This window comes from Glycine soja, chromosome 8 (assembly GCF_004193775.1).
Source record: "Glycine soja cultivar W05 chromosome 8, ASM419377v2, whole genome shotgun sequence".
In the NCBI taxonomy this organism is placed as follows: domain Eukaryota; kingdom Viridiplantae; phylum Streptophyta; class Magnoliopsida; order Fabales; family Fabaceae; genus Glycine; species Glycine soja.
The window spans coordinates 18,375,093-18,391,127 of NC_041009.1; the positions used below are offsets into that span (position 1 = coordinate 18,375,093).

Below are 16,035 nucleotides of genomic sequence, written 5' to 3' on the forward strand. Positions count from 1 at the left end.
CAGTTCTTCACTAATGAAGGTTTAAAATATATATAAATGGAGAGCAAATGTCTCTCATTCCTCTGTTTTGCTCGAAATACCATTGAGTGATCCTCCTTCAAGAAGGGCCGAGAGAGAGTTTTCCTCACGTGTATGCACTCTTAAAGGTAAAACCCCCTTTTCCTTAATAGTCAAGCGACATGACCATGAAGCATATGTATCTGTCTTCCTGCCATTGTAGACTGTTGAAGCTTCAGAAAATGACAGTTTACCTTTTGTTATTGATTTTATATATTAGCATTAGAGTTTTTCTCTCTTCTATGATAGTGGATACACTCTTATGTTTCTTATAACACCTTTTTGTACCTTAGGAAATTCATGGTTTACTCAGGCAAGGTGCTATTATTGGTAAGATATCTTCAAAGCTTTCACCATTAGTATTTACTCTACTTGAATTTCCACCACCCATAGGAAATAGGTAAACTCATTTATCATGTTAAACACTAACCTTGTGTCAATTAATTTCCAACATTACGGCAAATAAATAAAATCTGACTATAATGCGTAATGTTGCAGTTGATTTTCTACCCTGAATCAGATTATTTAATTATGCAGCACAACTAAATATATGATTGAGAGTAGGTCCTTAATTATCACATCAAACTAGCAGTCATTTTTAAGGTTGACTTAATTGGTACATATTATATGTACTTGTGACCAATTAGGCATCTACTTGTTCATAAGTTTGAAGCGTGATAATATAACCTTTATTTGGTTTATTCTAATATATTTGTATTATTCGTACATAATTAAAATCTTATTTGTTCAATTATCATTTAAAGTTTTCCTACATTATAAAATAATTATCAAGGAGACGTTAATCATTGAAAAATAATGATATCGATTCATCATAATTAAAATAAATTATTTAATTAAATCATTGTCCTTGGTGATAGGTACTTGCAAACTGGACCTATTTCTTGGCAAGTTTGTACACTTAACTGTAGGTCTGGACCTATTTTTTGGAATTTAATTTGCATTTTTTAACTTTCATTTTTTAGAAAAGAAATATATTTTATCTATTATTTTTAAATTTTAATGCAATGTATAATAACTATTATTTTTTCAATTATATCCTTACCTTTGCTTAATTTTTTTAATTATTTTGCATGTATCAATTGAGAAAAGGGAGAGAGAAATAAACTATGCCAGGATAACATATAGTTTATATGCAAGATAAGCTATGCAAGGATAACATATAGAAGAATGCTTGAAGACTAGTTTATATTTGCAAGGCATATCTGTCTTAGTAATCAAATCGTGGTTAAAATTCTGGATTGTCAACCTGATTGCTGAATTGTAAATCACATTGAATCATAGGATTCGGAAATCTAATGAAAAAAATAGCTTGAAATATTTCACATAAATGTAGTGCTTAATAATTTTAAATGAGACATGCAAACACATGTAGTATATCTGTTTTTTAGTTCTAGATGTCTTCTCAATGAATTTATTATATAATCTGCTGTTAGAAGTTCAGATAATCTTTTTTTGTGCAAACTTCAACTGAAATTAGAGAACGTGATTGGTGCAATGTGGTCACTTGTCATATGGATACTGTCCAGGTATATTGTCATACCCTAATTTCGTCCGGGGACCATTGTTTGATGGCATGCAACCTTCGCTTGACCGCTTCGAGGAACTGGACACCCATCATTAAACAATCCGTGAAGTTTCGCGACATGTCGGGAGTCGAAAGGAAACATTATTGCGCAATCTGTAAAGTTATGTAACGTTCCAGAAGCTGAAGAGGGGATGGTTGCATAATCCGTAAAGTTTCGTGACATTACGGAAAGAAAACAAGTATCGTTACGTAATTCGTGAGGTTCCGTAACGTTATGAAAAAAGAATTAGCAAAAAAGGGGCAAATGTGGTGTATTTAGTAAAATGGGGAGTGCAAATAGTAATTTTCAAATCTGACCCTTCTAGAGGTTTCTGGGCATTTTCTTGCTTAAGGTGGAAGCAACCTAGCTCGCTTGGGCGAGCTGGGTGGCAACCACCTCCCTCGTTTTGTTAAAAAATGGCTTCCGGGGCTTCCAAGACACCCGTAATGCTTCCGTAAAATTCCCATAACCCTAAATAAGCATATTTCACTTAATATGGGTGAGAAGAAAGATAAAAAAAGAAGAAAATCAAGTGCTATAGGCTTTCGTAACTTTTCCATAAATTACGAAAGAAGGGGGGTGAACTTATCAAAATGGGGGGAGGGTGCAAATAACAATTTTGAAATTTTGAATTGGGCCTTCCAGAGTGTTTTTCGAAGCTGGATGGCTTCTGGAGGAAGCAACCCAGCTCGCTTGGGCAAGCTGAGCTCTCCTGGGCGAGCTGAGCGGCAACCTTCTCCCATTTTTTCTTATAAATAGGTGAAAGGGGGTTGGTCTAAGGGTCCTTGATCCCCCTGGCTATGCATTTCAGCTGTTTTGGGTGAAAAAATTATTTCTGTGAAGAAAATCCAAGCCGAGGTGCTTCTGTAACGCTTCCAAGATGTTTCCGTAAGCAAATCCGTGAAGGTTTTCCTCCGTTCTTTGTTCTTCAACGGGTAAGTTTCCAAATCTAAGACTTTCAATTCATTTCTTGTTTTTTTGGCTTTCATCTTTATTTCATTCACTTTCGGTTTCTTTTCTTCCGTTTTTAACGAGCTTTGACCAATCGTTTAAGCCGTTTTCTCGCCTAATAAATGATAAAATGAATTTCAACCGATCATTTGCATTGTAATCTCGTTTAATCACTGTTAAAACAAAATCTAACCGATCGTTCACGCTGTAACATCGGTTAAACAAAAAAAAAAGCAAAATAATAATAAAATAATCAAAATATCTTTAAATAAAATAATAATAAAAAATCGATCGGACGTTTTTCTTTGGAAGTTTCCTTGAATGAATTGACTAATAACCAAAGTGAAATTAAGGCTAAAATCAACTCACAAATCAAGCTTGTCTGCAAAAAATCACTAAAAAACCATTTTAAGGTCCAACGCCTTAAACGATCCTCTTTGCTTTTATCGGTTAACATGGACCATTCAAAAGCATAAAATCAATACATCACTTTACTGCCTTTTACGAGAACTACGTAGGTCTGATTTCCTCTTTGATGGAGGATACGTAAGAGCAAAAGCCCCGCTTTTGTCGACTTCGTGAGATGGTTAGAGATCCAACGCCTTAGCTTTCTCACCAAGTAAAATGGATCATTTTAAGGTCCAACGCCTTAAATGACCACCTTCCAAGTAAAAAGAATCACTTGATTCGCCCATTTTGAAAGAACTACGTAGGTCTGATTTCCTTATTACAATTAAAGAATACGTAGGAGCAAGGGAAACACCCTTGTCGACCACAAAAAGACAAAAATACAAAAAAAGCATAAAAAGACATAAAAACGTAAAAGGAAAAATAAAACAAATTGAAGTCATATTTGCACACTTGATTAAAGGTTGTCGTCCCTTGTGACGGACGCGTGGGGTGCTAATACCTTCCCCGTGCGTAAATACAACCCCCGAACCTTTCACACTTAAAGTTCATAGACCATGTCTTTTCTGATTTTTCCAACGTTTTCCTCGAATAAACGTTGGTGGCGACTCCGCGCATTTTCCTTTCTTGGAAGACGCACCCGTGAGCCCTCGCGTCGCCCTCCCGCCGAAGGGTAGGTTGCGACACATATGTTTGGAGACTTCAAAATTTTGTTCTTGGTCAACATATATTGAATCCATGCCTTGAAAATCCAACACCTGTAAAGGTTAGGAATTACACTTCATTCAATATTTTATGTTTCCTGACAATCATTGCTTTCAAAGAAGATATGTGCAAATTGCTATGCTTATTTTAGTACCTGTTTTGTTGCTTCAAATTCCTTTTATAATGGAAAACCCATTGGATGTGTGGCATAATAACAATACAAAATTTCTGTTAGGGTTTCAATATTTAAAAGCATGTTGACAAACAAGGATGGGTTATAGTTGACTACTGCTTAGGGTAGGATTCTACGTCGGTTTAGGCCACACCCTATGTAGAATGTCCAACATTCTACATCGGTTATTAGGACAACACCGATGTTGAATATTGTAGCGGGTAGGATTCTACGACGGTTCTAGACACACCCGATGTAGAATGATGACGATTCTACATCAGTTATTATGACAACTGATGTAGAAATGTGACATTCTAAGACAAGTTTAGGGAGTAACCCGTTTTAAAATGGACAGACTTTTATATCGGTTGTCCTAATAACTGATGTAGAATGATAAGTATTCTACATCGAGTGATCAACCGTCGTTGTAGGATGACACACTTTCAACGACAATGGCTACAATCATGCATCATAACCGATGTAGAAAAACTCTTAAAATCGATATAGAAAGCTTATTTTCTAGTAGTGTCCTGTCTATTGGGTATCAATGAGAAACTAATTATCATGGTAAAAAAAAATATCTTCTTCAATGCCCTCTAGTGCTAGATGCGTAGTATTCCAATAAATTTATTTTTGTATTATAATAGGAACATTAAGAACATCTATACAAGCCAACATGAAATAAAATTTTTACCAATATATCTAGGAAATAAACATATAGGAATGGGAGAAAATTGATTAAGCTTGATTACACAACTTGTTTGATTTATTTGCCCTAATCTTCATTAAAATGCCTTTGCCTTTTGTGCTCACACCTTTCTAAATTAAACTTCAGTGGAAGGCAATGGAACCCGCCTACGATATTCAGCTAGAGCCCACATTGGATAAATATCTCTGTACATTGGATAATGCAACATGCAATTTTTCATGAATACTCCTGTGATTTCCTGCCAAAAGTAGGTCACAAACAACAATTAGAAATTAAACTCAATCTAGAGCATCATTTTCATTTTGCTTACAAAATACAATTAATAATAAATCTTTCTGTCATTTCATAAATTATAAAAAAATAAAATATTAATATTTGTATATCATGTTTTGATTACATTGGAAGTTGAAATACACGATCAAATTATCGTATCGACATGAAGTTTTAAAGACTTCGATTGTACTCCTTCCATTTCATTTTGATTGATGTTTCAAAAAACATATTTTATTTTGATCGTCATTTTACAAAATCAATAAAGAATTAATTTATTTTCCATTATATCCTTAATCAATAATTGTAGAGTGAGAAAATAAAAAAGAATAACTGAGAGATAATCTAATTAATTAATATGAAAGACAGTAACATATTCGGAAATTACATAACAATTTTTATGAAACCTATCATATTGATTATATTTTCTAAAGTATTGTATCAAAACATTAAATGCCAATCATAATAAAACAAAGGGAGTATTGTATATGAATTGCAAGTATTAGTAGTTAGAAAAAAAAGCTATGCATTAATAGTATAAATAATTTTATATTATCTTATATGTTAAGTTTTTTTTACTTTTATAATAATTACCTCAAGAATCATAGGTGATGTATGACTGAAAAATTATATAAAACTTATATTATCAATACATAGTTATTAAACTCTAGTAATTATATACATCCCCATATAAATTATTCTATTACTTTATACTAAAATAGTCAATACATTTATTTTCTTGATGAAAATATAAAATGCACTTAACACCTACCATACAATTTAAATTATTTATTATAAATTCAAATTATAATTTATATATTTAAATATCATTATTTATTATAAAGTATAATTATAAAATATTTATGTATTATGAATTATAATTATATAAAATAAACATTAATTTTATGAAAACACAAACTAAAACACTAGTTCTACCAAAAATTTTAAACTGATAACTTTGTTGACAAAACTTAAATGATGGATTTTATGTTTTGGAATTATTTTCCAATTAAAACTAGAATTTTACATCAATAACATGTACCAACTTTCAATTTCTATTGCTAGGTTAAACTTTAAATTTGATTTTAAAACACTGAAGGCATCTAAATTATTGCACTGAAGTCTTGTCCCAAATGACAGTGACCTATGTCTTATTTTTAAGATCTCATTTTAATTTATCACTAAATAAGTCAATTATTATTTTGCCTTTTTGAGTTAAGCATGTACACAAATACGATACATTTTCGGTATTAAAGGATTGATATGCACCTGCTGGGGCCAATCACCCTCTTCCAACTGAGAATTAATGAGCAACTTTGCAGCTCGATGAAGAGGCTTAGGGTCTCTATCCGCCTGTATATAGGAATTTAAAAATGAAGATGAAGAACATATTATCATATTTGATGATAGTTACCACAAAAAAGTAAGTATTTTGAAATTTAATTCACAATGAAGTGGACCTATATAAACAAATATAAACACTAACAAACCTGTCCAGCATGAATTAGTCCCATAAGAGCCAATGCTGTATGTACAACATTTGATCGACTTCCTTCTAGAGGTACATATATCTGCATTATTTTTATTTTGTACAACATTATTATTATTATTATTATCATTAATTCCCAATGAAGTTGAAGAATAGTAATTCAGTAATAACCATACAACTACAAACCTTTTTTGGGCTTGAAAGATAGCTCTCTCCCCATCCACCGTCTTCCCTCTGTGTTGAAAGTAGAAATTTAACGGCTTTGCGAATGGCAGCACAATTGGTGTAAGTCTTGCCAGCAGCTGCTAGACCGCCAAGTGCAAACCAAGAGCCATAAGTGAAGCAAACTCCCCAGTTTCCATACCATGAACCATCAGCTGTTTGTGTATCTTCAAGGAATCGAACTGCATTGGCAATGAAATTTTCTATCTCTTTCTTCCTATGTCCTGGATATAGATTCTTGAACAAAACTAAAGCTTGGATTGCAGATCCAGTGCACTCAACATATTCATGTTCAACTACAATGTCCGCAAAAAATTCTGTGGGATTGAGTAACTGAGAATCAACAACAAAGTTAATTAGTTTATCAAACAAGTACTATTTTTTTATCATTTTATGAGTACATACATATTGCATTATTAATTAATGTAATACTTACTTCTAACCACTCTTGAGCTCCTGCAAGCTCCCATGCAGCTAAACCACCTTTTTTACTCTGCAATAACAAACAAAATGTTTTTAGTTAAAGGTAAATTTGGTAGTAAAAGTAAATAAAGCATCACTAATCAAAGTCCTTTGTACAACCCCAACTTCTTATTGACCAAATATTAAGTAATAAAAAGGGAAGGCCATTAGTTGATTGATGATTGATTAATTAAAAGCATATGGCCATAAGTTTAAGCGAATTGTAATATTGTACAAAACCAATTTCCCAAATCTTGAACAAATGACGTGGTGTTGAATTTGAGAAAAGAGCCCATCATATCATCATTAATTGTCAGCCCTTAATCCATTTATAGACAATTTTTTTATATAATATTTCATAACATAAATCGTTTCTCAAAATTTAATGGTACTTGCCTGAAGCGACAACAAGACATTGACTGAATCGTACAACCTTTCAGGTTCCATCTTTTCTCCCACAATCTCTGGTGGCAACATTGATAGAAGTAGACAACACTACAACACAAGAAGTTTAGTTAAATTAACATATATTTGTTGCGATCATTAATAAAGCTTCAGATTAAGTTGTTTATGACCTAAGTTGTTAGTTACGTACCTTTAAACTTTCTGCAGTGCAATCAGAAACTTGCCATCCATGATCTTGATCAGAGAATGTCCAAGATCCTTTAGAAATATGACGATACATACTTTTAAAATCTCCAAGAGGATTATCTTTTACCTATAAAATAAGAATGCCAGTTCATTATTACTAGATAAAAACAACAAACATATTGTTCAATAGTCTAACAAACACTAATTTAGTAATCAATTATAAATATGCATTTCAATTCAAATAATATAATTATACTAGTTATAACTAATACTATTTAGCTAGGTAAATTAATTATTTAGTTTATTAGATCACCTTGTAAATAAGATTTAGGGATTTTAAATATCTAAACTAGTGAGTTGTACAATTTGGATAAACCTAGGTTTACTAGGGAATTTACACTCCATAACTAAAAGGAAAGAGAAATATGATTTTTAATATATACTTATAAAAATATTAAGCAAACCTGAGACTTCTTGATGAAGTCATGTCCTTTTGCAAGTGTAGGACCAATTTCTTCAATTAGGTTAGTGGCAAGAAAAGCTTGAACAGCAAAGCCAGCATCCCATTCTTGACTACCAAAACTCTGCATTATATAGATAAGTGAAACAATCAATTAATTAACGAATTAATTAATATATCCCATTGGTTATAATAGCATGCGCCCACACACACGTACTTGCATGGTCATTCCATCTTCAGAAACCCATAAGTAATCTGGGATCCTTGCAAGATGCTTCTTGAAAGCATCTCCGTTTGGATCTTCCACCCAACAAGCAAGCATACATAAAACCTAGAAAAAAATGCATGTTAGTGTCATATTTGAATGAATTTCCTCTTTAAAAGGAAAATAAAAAGTTTATTTTACTCACAAGGATAAAAAAAATCAATATGCATTATTGTTGTGACACCTACCTTTTCCACACAACCAATGGTTATGTATCGACTAGTCTCATCTTCGTAATGAATATGCTTCATTGTTACTTGAAGGGCTTTTTCTCTAATCAACTTGTTGAAAGGCCAACGAGTAAGCAATGGCTCAGTAAATATGTATAAACTATCCCATATTAGATCTTGTACCAAAGGATGTGGATAATAAAGATCTTCCTGTAATTGATATAATAGACAACTGTCATTTTCATAGAAAAAGGATATGTACATACACACATTCTGATTAATTAAAGATGTCTTTCACCTTTGCACATTGGTGACGTGCTTTCTTCCAATTAACTTTTTCATAAGGTTGAGTGAATAGCTCTTCTCTTAATTGTAAGATGAGTGGTGTGATTGGACCCACAAACCTCTTCCCATATAAATAAGACATGGGCATGTATACCAATCGACAATAACACCACATCTTAGCTACAATAATTAAGGTAAAAGTGAGATTTAATGATTATACATTGTATATTCACCAATTTAAATATATATCATTCCAAAAAGAGTGACAAAATAAAGTTAATCAAATATACCCGGATGCATAGGAAGAAACGATGGAAGGATCCAAAACTCTGGGGGCATTGGGTTGCTTCCACACCAATCAAATACACCAAGTATCTACAAGAGCAAGGTCCATTTAAATCAATATTACACATCCTAGTTTTGTTTGTTTGAGTATTTATATTCATATATAAAAAAGAATAATACAGAAAGCCAAGTTTTCCCCCATGAAGGTATATGTGTTACACCACCATGATCTCGAATCCAATTTCTTGCTCTAGCACAAGCATTATCATGACCTCCATTAGGTCCTTCTCCAAGAATTCGCATGCATATATAGTTCAGTGCTGTACAAAACATAGTGCTATGACCCTCTATGTGTAGTCCCCATCCTCCATCTTCATTCTTTAAATGAAAGAACAAAAGGGATAATATTAATTACTTATTGTTGCAATGAATAGATTATAAACTTCCTGATTAAGCAAATACAACAAGTTAATTAAAAGATACAAGAAATTTGACCGAGGAAAATGTTACAATTTTGTATCTCTACATTATGCTTGGTTAAACAAATGCATCCTAAAATTGAATAACTATACCTGGTGATAATATATGTAACGGAGAATTTCTTTGCGATGTTCTTCTGGAAAAACTGATTCAAGATGCCCTGTAATATACATACAGAAAACCTGCAATATTGTCAACAAGTAAAAATTAATGTTTGTGAATGCATATGCATAATGGACTTGAATTTTATATGCTGATGAAAATACGTGTAATATTTCATAATTTTGTAAAAAAAGAGGAGTACTTGTGAATTGTGATCAAACAAAAAATGAAAATAATTTTGAATTCTTAATTATAGTGTCTCATTTTCAATTTCATGTACAATAACAGAGTTTCAAAACTTCAAGTTTCTATGTTCATTTAATGATGGTCTAGTATGGCATAAAATGATTAGCTAAATCATTCTACTAATGAATTAATTCCTATTTATCAAGGGATTTAACTCAGTTTGTTGAGTAAAATGTGTGAATATTATAAACCCTTTAATATCATGTTCAATTTTTACCAATAAAAGAAATTCCTATTTCATTCTTTTTTAAGTTTAGTTCCATAAAAAAAAGAATAAGGATAATATTTTTTTTATTACTTAAGCTGCATATTTAATTTAATTTCTTTAAAAAAAATAAACATGAAAAGAATTTAATAGTCATATACATTGAAAATGTAAAATAATTTTATATCATCATTAATGATAATATAAAATTATTTTATGGTATCAGTGCATTTTTTTTCCTAAAAAACAATTTTTTTCACAAAATTGATATATCCACTAATTTAACTATACTATATAGCAATAATTATTTAAAAATTAAATTGCTAGTAAATTTGGCCAGATAATACCAAAGTGATTACTTGCATTAGTTAAAAGAGTAAAATGTGAGCTTACTTATAAAGAGATTTATTGTATAGAGTTGACATAAAAACTAACAATTTAAAGAAAAAATGTTTTTAGTATTATTATTTAATTGCTTTAGCTGAATAATTTGCATAGTAAAAAATTGTGTTGCAAGTTAATATAATATAAATCACGGAAGTATAACTGCAATTCTAGCTACTGCATAATAACCAAATCAATAGATTGAATTTTCTTATTCATATTTTTCCAGTTCATAACTTGAATTCCCAATAATAATAATAATAATAATAATAATAAGCATATAAAACTTTTCGTTTTAAGACTTTCATAATTACGTTTTCTCATTTGTTGTCTCTTATTCATTCTGATACCCTTGTAGTTCTCAAATAAATTAGGATTAAATAAGTTTTCTTTATCTCACTATAATTTCATATTTTGGATTTTAGTTTCTCCTAAAATTTAGTGTATTGTTTACTAGTTAGAAAAACATAAAGAGATTAGAATAAAAATAGCTTTTTTAAATGATTATGTTGGTTAATTATTATTTTTTATTATTAAAGAAATAGGAATAGAGATATATGTGTCTTTTTAATATCTTGTATTTGGGAAAAAAAATTGTTTCATGATTTTCTTTTTTGAGTAACAAAAATTATAGATTTTGTCATGTCAATCATCTTGTATTATCATTTAATCTTTTTCAAATAAAATGTGAAACAAAAATATTTATCTTATCCAGTATTATAATTTTTTAATGAATCAAACAATTTAATTGTTCATAACTAGTCCATAGAAGACAATATTTGAAGGAAAAATTAACTCAGAAATTAATACGAGCATAAAAATAATAAAAAAATCTAGAAAATTATATCTTAATGTTGTTGTAAAAAAAATAATTGAATAAAATAAAAAATATTAGACATTGATTGAGGAAAAAGTTCTTCAAAAATTTTTAATATAATTATAAGAATTTATCTAATTGATCCCAAGTAAAAATAAGATTAAATAATTAAATATTTAATAAACAATAAAATTTCGGTAATTATTTTATTTTGAATTTAATCACTAATACCATGAATATCATATTTAACGTTTCATTTTTAATTTTTCTTTTGTATCATTTATGTGTAAATTAAAACTTTATAATTGTTAATTAAAATTATACTAAAATACATTAATAGTATGTAATAAAATTATTAAATATTAAAATCTTAATAATTATTTTTTAATCATTATATTCTTTATTCACCTTAGGAAAAATATACATGCTGTAATTATACTTTTTATCTATAACTTTTAATTAAAAGTTATACTATTTATCTATAATTTTCAAATAAAAATTATAATGAAAATGTTGGAAAATATTTAAAGTATTATACTTAGATGTTATAAAATAAATGAAAACTATTTACATAAAGATTTTTTTTATAATAACTATTTACCTAAAGTGAATTAAGAAAATAATTATTAAGATTTATTATTTTATAATTTTAATTATTAAATTTTAATTAACAAATATAAATTTTTAATTTTACATATAAATGATATGAAAGAGAAATTAAAAATAATGTCCTAAATCTGATAGTAATAACATTAATGATAGAATTTTAGAATAAGACAATTGTCTAAATTTTATTGATGATTTAAGATGAGATGGTTTAATTTTATTTTTATTCAGGGTCAATTAGACAAATCCTAATAATTAGTGTGTTTATTTACATATATATATATATATATATATATATATATATATATATATATATTATATGAAGAAAAATAAAACAATGAAGCGTATGATTAGGATCTCGTCACTAATTTATATTAAGCAAAAGTAACAAAGTAGCGTACAAAGCAAACATAAAAGTAGGTAAGGTGAATGCGCGTTTTTGTACACTGACACGACTCAGTAATATGATTCATTTGAATTATTTTTACTCCTAAACTCCAATCAAATGGAGCTATGAACGTGCCTAGATTTACTTTTTATTGAGTGAGTTCTTTTGTTCTTTTTCAGATAAAATCAAATCAAATAAAAGACAAGAAGGAAACACGTCTAGTTATTTGCCCGTTGGCGTTTTCCCGTATGAAAATTTTGCAATTAGAATTCTTCCCTTTATAAAATTAGAATTATTTTATTTGAGGTAAATAACGTTTTTTTCCTAAATGTGTAAAGTATTCAAAAATTAGTTAAAAAAATAAAAATTCAAAATTTAGTTATTGAAAGTAAAAAAAATACAACAAATTCACTCATTCATTAACTTTCATCTGTTACACTTAATGAATGACGAATTTGTCAACGCTTTATATATTTAGGGACAAAAATGACTATTTATTCAAAATATAATTTAATTTTTACAAGCATAATATTATAATAGCTACTTACAAAAACAAAAAAAAACAAGAATAAATTAAAACAAACATAATAATAAACATAATATTGATTAATAAATATAATTTATTTATTGTAAAATTTTTATTGTGACAACATTAGGTAATGACAAAATCAAGTTGGATATTATTATCTAATGTCATAATAAAAATTTTAGAATAAACAAATTATACTTATTAATCAATATTATGCTTATTATTATGTTTGTTTTAACTTATATTTGTTTTCCTATTTTGTTAAGTATTTATTGTAATATTATGCTTGTAACAATTAAAAAACAAGAAGAAGATGAAGATCAAATTATATTTTGGGTAAATAATCATTTTCGTCCATGAGTATAGAACTGTGACAAATTTGTTCTTAAATGTGTTATATGGACTCTTTCATTAACGACAACAAACAAAAATTAATGGATAAATATATTTGTTGTATTTTTTTCACTTTTAGAAACTAAAATTTGAATTTTAATTCTTTGGAGATAAATTTATCAACTTCTACATGTTTAAGGACAAAAATGACTATTTATTTTTTTACTTAAATTAGAATGAAAAACTAGAAAAGTATAATATGATGAGGAGGAGGAATCTGTTTATCGTTTTTGACATTTATTTATTAAGCAGATGGTAGAACAATGTGTAATTAATTAGATCAGTTTGATAAATAATAATAATAGATATTGAGTGACTTACCAAAGGAGGAAGAAAAAACAGAGGACCTGCAATTTGAGCAGGCCAATGGCCATCACTGGTCTGCAATGCCGCAAGGTGATGTGCGCCCCTTCTCACAGTGCTTGTGACTTTTTGGTAAGTTATTTCCTCTCCATCTTCTATCTTCACACTAGGTATTGTTTGTTTGAAGTTATTTTCTCTCAGAATCTACACGTATGTGTCGGGAAACAAGCATAAGTGAAAAATAAGAGGACAGACATGCAATGCAATGTTATTCTAAGGAGTGATAATGTATAATGTAGGGGTTAGGGAGGATGAGGTAATTAAAGATTGAAATTGATGTTGATTTGTGAGAGAGAGAGAGAGGAAGGGTAGGCGTAGGCGTGCGTACCTGAAAACGCCAAAGGAGGTCAGCACAGGGCTTGACCTTGAAGCGGTGGTGGTAGAAATCCTTACGAGCTGCTTCAACCTGGGCTCGTTCCTCTGGAGTCCCTGCTTCAGGATCAAACTCCCATGTCTGCCTCCCAACAAAATTGTTTGTGCTGAATATGTATGCCTCATTTCCACCTTCTGCTATCTTCAGCCTCCACATCCTCTCCTTCGCTTCCCCAACCTCTTCTCATGCCATATAACCTCTTACTGGTACCGTTATTTATAATCATACCACATACACGGTGCAATTCATTTTTCTATCACTTATTATTCAATATCATTTTTACCGCTAAAACTTCTATGACCAATTATAATTATTTTCTCATGTGCGCCACTTTATTTATTACAATAAAATATTATTTAGTAGAAATAATTAGAGAGGAGTGAAAATAACTTATTTAATAAGAGAATTTATGTTCGATTTTTATTATTTTATGTAAAAGAAATTGAACTAGTGACAGTCCAAAATTAGAAATGAAATTAGTTTATAATTTAATGGATTGAGCAATACTCATTATCTAAATTAAGAAAAAAAATCAATAAAATATTATACAATTACATTTAATAACATTCTCATTATTATATTATGAATAACCGATGCTTATATAGTTCCATTGTTACAACAATGTTTATTTTCAAATTGAGTAAAATCATTTTTGAGCAAAATTAAATTTAAACCGTTGAATATATATATATATATATATATATACAAAAAAATTATAATAATATATAGATGTCACTTTTCATTTATTGCAATATTAATATACATCTATATATAAAAAATATATATCAATATACACATATGTCATAGGCCATAAGTTAAATATACAACAAAAGAAATAATTGAAAGAATTCATCCATGTAAAATTCCGTTATGTTCACATGAATAAAAATAATTTATTTAATAAAAGAATTTTTATTTAATTTATTATATATAAAATTTTCTTAGACTAACAATAATCATATATATATCATGAACATAATTAATTTATGACTCACTTATTGTTGGACACCTATAGTATGATTTTGGAAAAATAAAAAAACTTGTGTTCTTTTTATAGATAATCTTAAAATTTTATATAAACGGGAAGATTTACTTATTGAAAAAGTTTACAATTTATGTGAACTTATGATGTTTTTTTATTAAAAGAAAGGAATATTTTTTAAGAACTTGATCTTTCTAGATAAATATTTTTTTTATGTACTGTTGTTTGGTGCTAGCCATCCAAACAAATATAAAAATTGATTTGGTTCGATTTTTTATTTTTTTGAGTAATTTTTAATTTTTATTTTAGATCGGTTAAGATTTAAACACTCTTATCCTATATTGACACAACGCTAGCTTTTGAATAAATAATAAATACTCTGAGTCTCAGTAGGTCAAAACAAATAAAAAAACAATCTGATTGGTAGATATGAAATAGAGAGAAAATAGTAAGAGATGGGTGCAAATGGAAGATACATAAAGAATAGTGGTTAGTAGAAAAGAAATAAAAATGTATAGAAAAGAATATACCTGTATTTTTTATTTTTTTATATAAAAATAGCCAAAAGTTCAGAATGAATAGTCAGGTCGATAATTTTTAACATTTTATTATGACAGTTTTTGGGTTGTGTTGGGTTCCATGAACAAATAAAAATACCGAAGATAAAAATGAAATGCGGGAGTTTGGTACCAATGATTGGAGGAGAGTTACCTTCGAAAGCTGAGAGATCGACTGAGTAAATTTTTGTCTTCACAAAAAATATATTGAACAATACAAACCAAGTATATTTGTACTTAAAAATCAAAATTTTGACCAAAATAATTGATTTACTGTGTTTTTGTTGGGAAATCACACAAATAAAATTATTTATATAAAAAGGATCACCGGAATACAACAAAAATTATACAATAATAATAATAATAAATACAATAATTTAACACGTTCTAAGTCGATATAAGTATCTCAAGAAGTATTTTACTATCACAAAAATAATTATAATATTATAACACATCTCAAATAGTGGATCATTCTATGTTATTTTTGGTGTTTTACCCTGAGCCATCGTAAATAACTTAGAAG

General features: G+C 28.9%; 1 protein-coding gene across 1 annotated transcript; it reads right to left on the reverse strand.

Moving 5' to 3' along the window:
- Positions 1 to 4,542: 4,542 nt before the first annotated feature.
- Positions 4,543 to 14,158, reverse strand: LOC114424383 (beta-amyrin synthase-like). Its single transcript, XM_028391223.1, has 16 exons — positions 13,929 to 14,158; positions 13,559 to 13,744; positions 9,660 to 9,749; positions 9,268 to 9,465; positions 9,093 to 9,177; positions 8,816 to 8,982; positions 8,536 to 8,727; positions 8,300 to 8,413; positions 8,087 to 8,206; positions 7,627 to 7,749; positions 7,428 to 7,526; positions 7,006 to 7,062; positions 6,534 to 6,902; positions 6,349 to 6,429; positions 6,128 to 6,211; positions 4,543 to 4,826 (listed from the first exon to the last, which is right to left on the reverse strand). Exons 1-16 carry the CDS (start codon positions 14,127 to 14,129, stop codon positions 4,704 to 4,706), a joined length of 2,289 nt encoding a protein of 762 aa, XP_028247024.1. The 5' UTR covers positions 14,130 to 14,158; the 3' UTR covers positions 4,543 to 4,703.
- Positions 14,159 to 16,035: the final 1,877 nt, after the last annotated feature.

Excerpts from the sequence above, each read along its gene's own strand:
- LOC114424383 (XM_028391223.1), bottom strand. The coding sequence starts at position 14,129 with ATGTGGAGGCTGAAGATAGCAGAAGGTGGAAATGAGGCATACATATTC. Across the intron at positions 6,903-7,005 it reads GAGCTCAAGAGTGGTTAGAA|TTACTCAATCCCACAGAATT; the intron begins GTAAGTATTACA and ends GTTGATTCTCAG. Across the intron at positions 6,430-6,533 it reads ATCTTTCAAGCCCAAAAAAG|ATATATGTACCTCTAGAAGG; the intron begins GTTTGTAGTTGT and ends AAAATAATGCAG.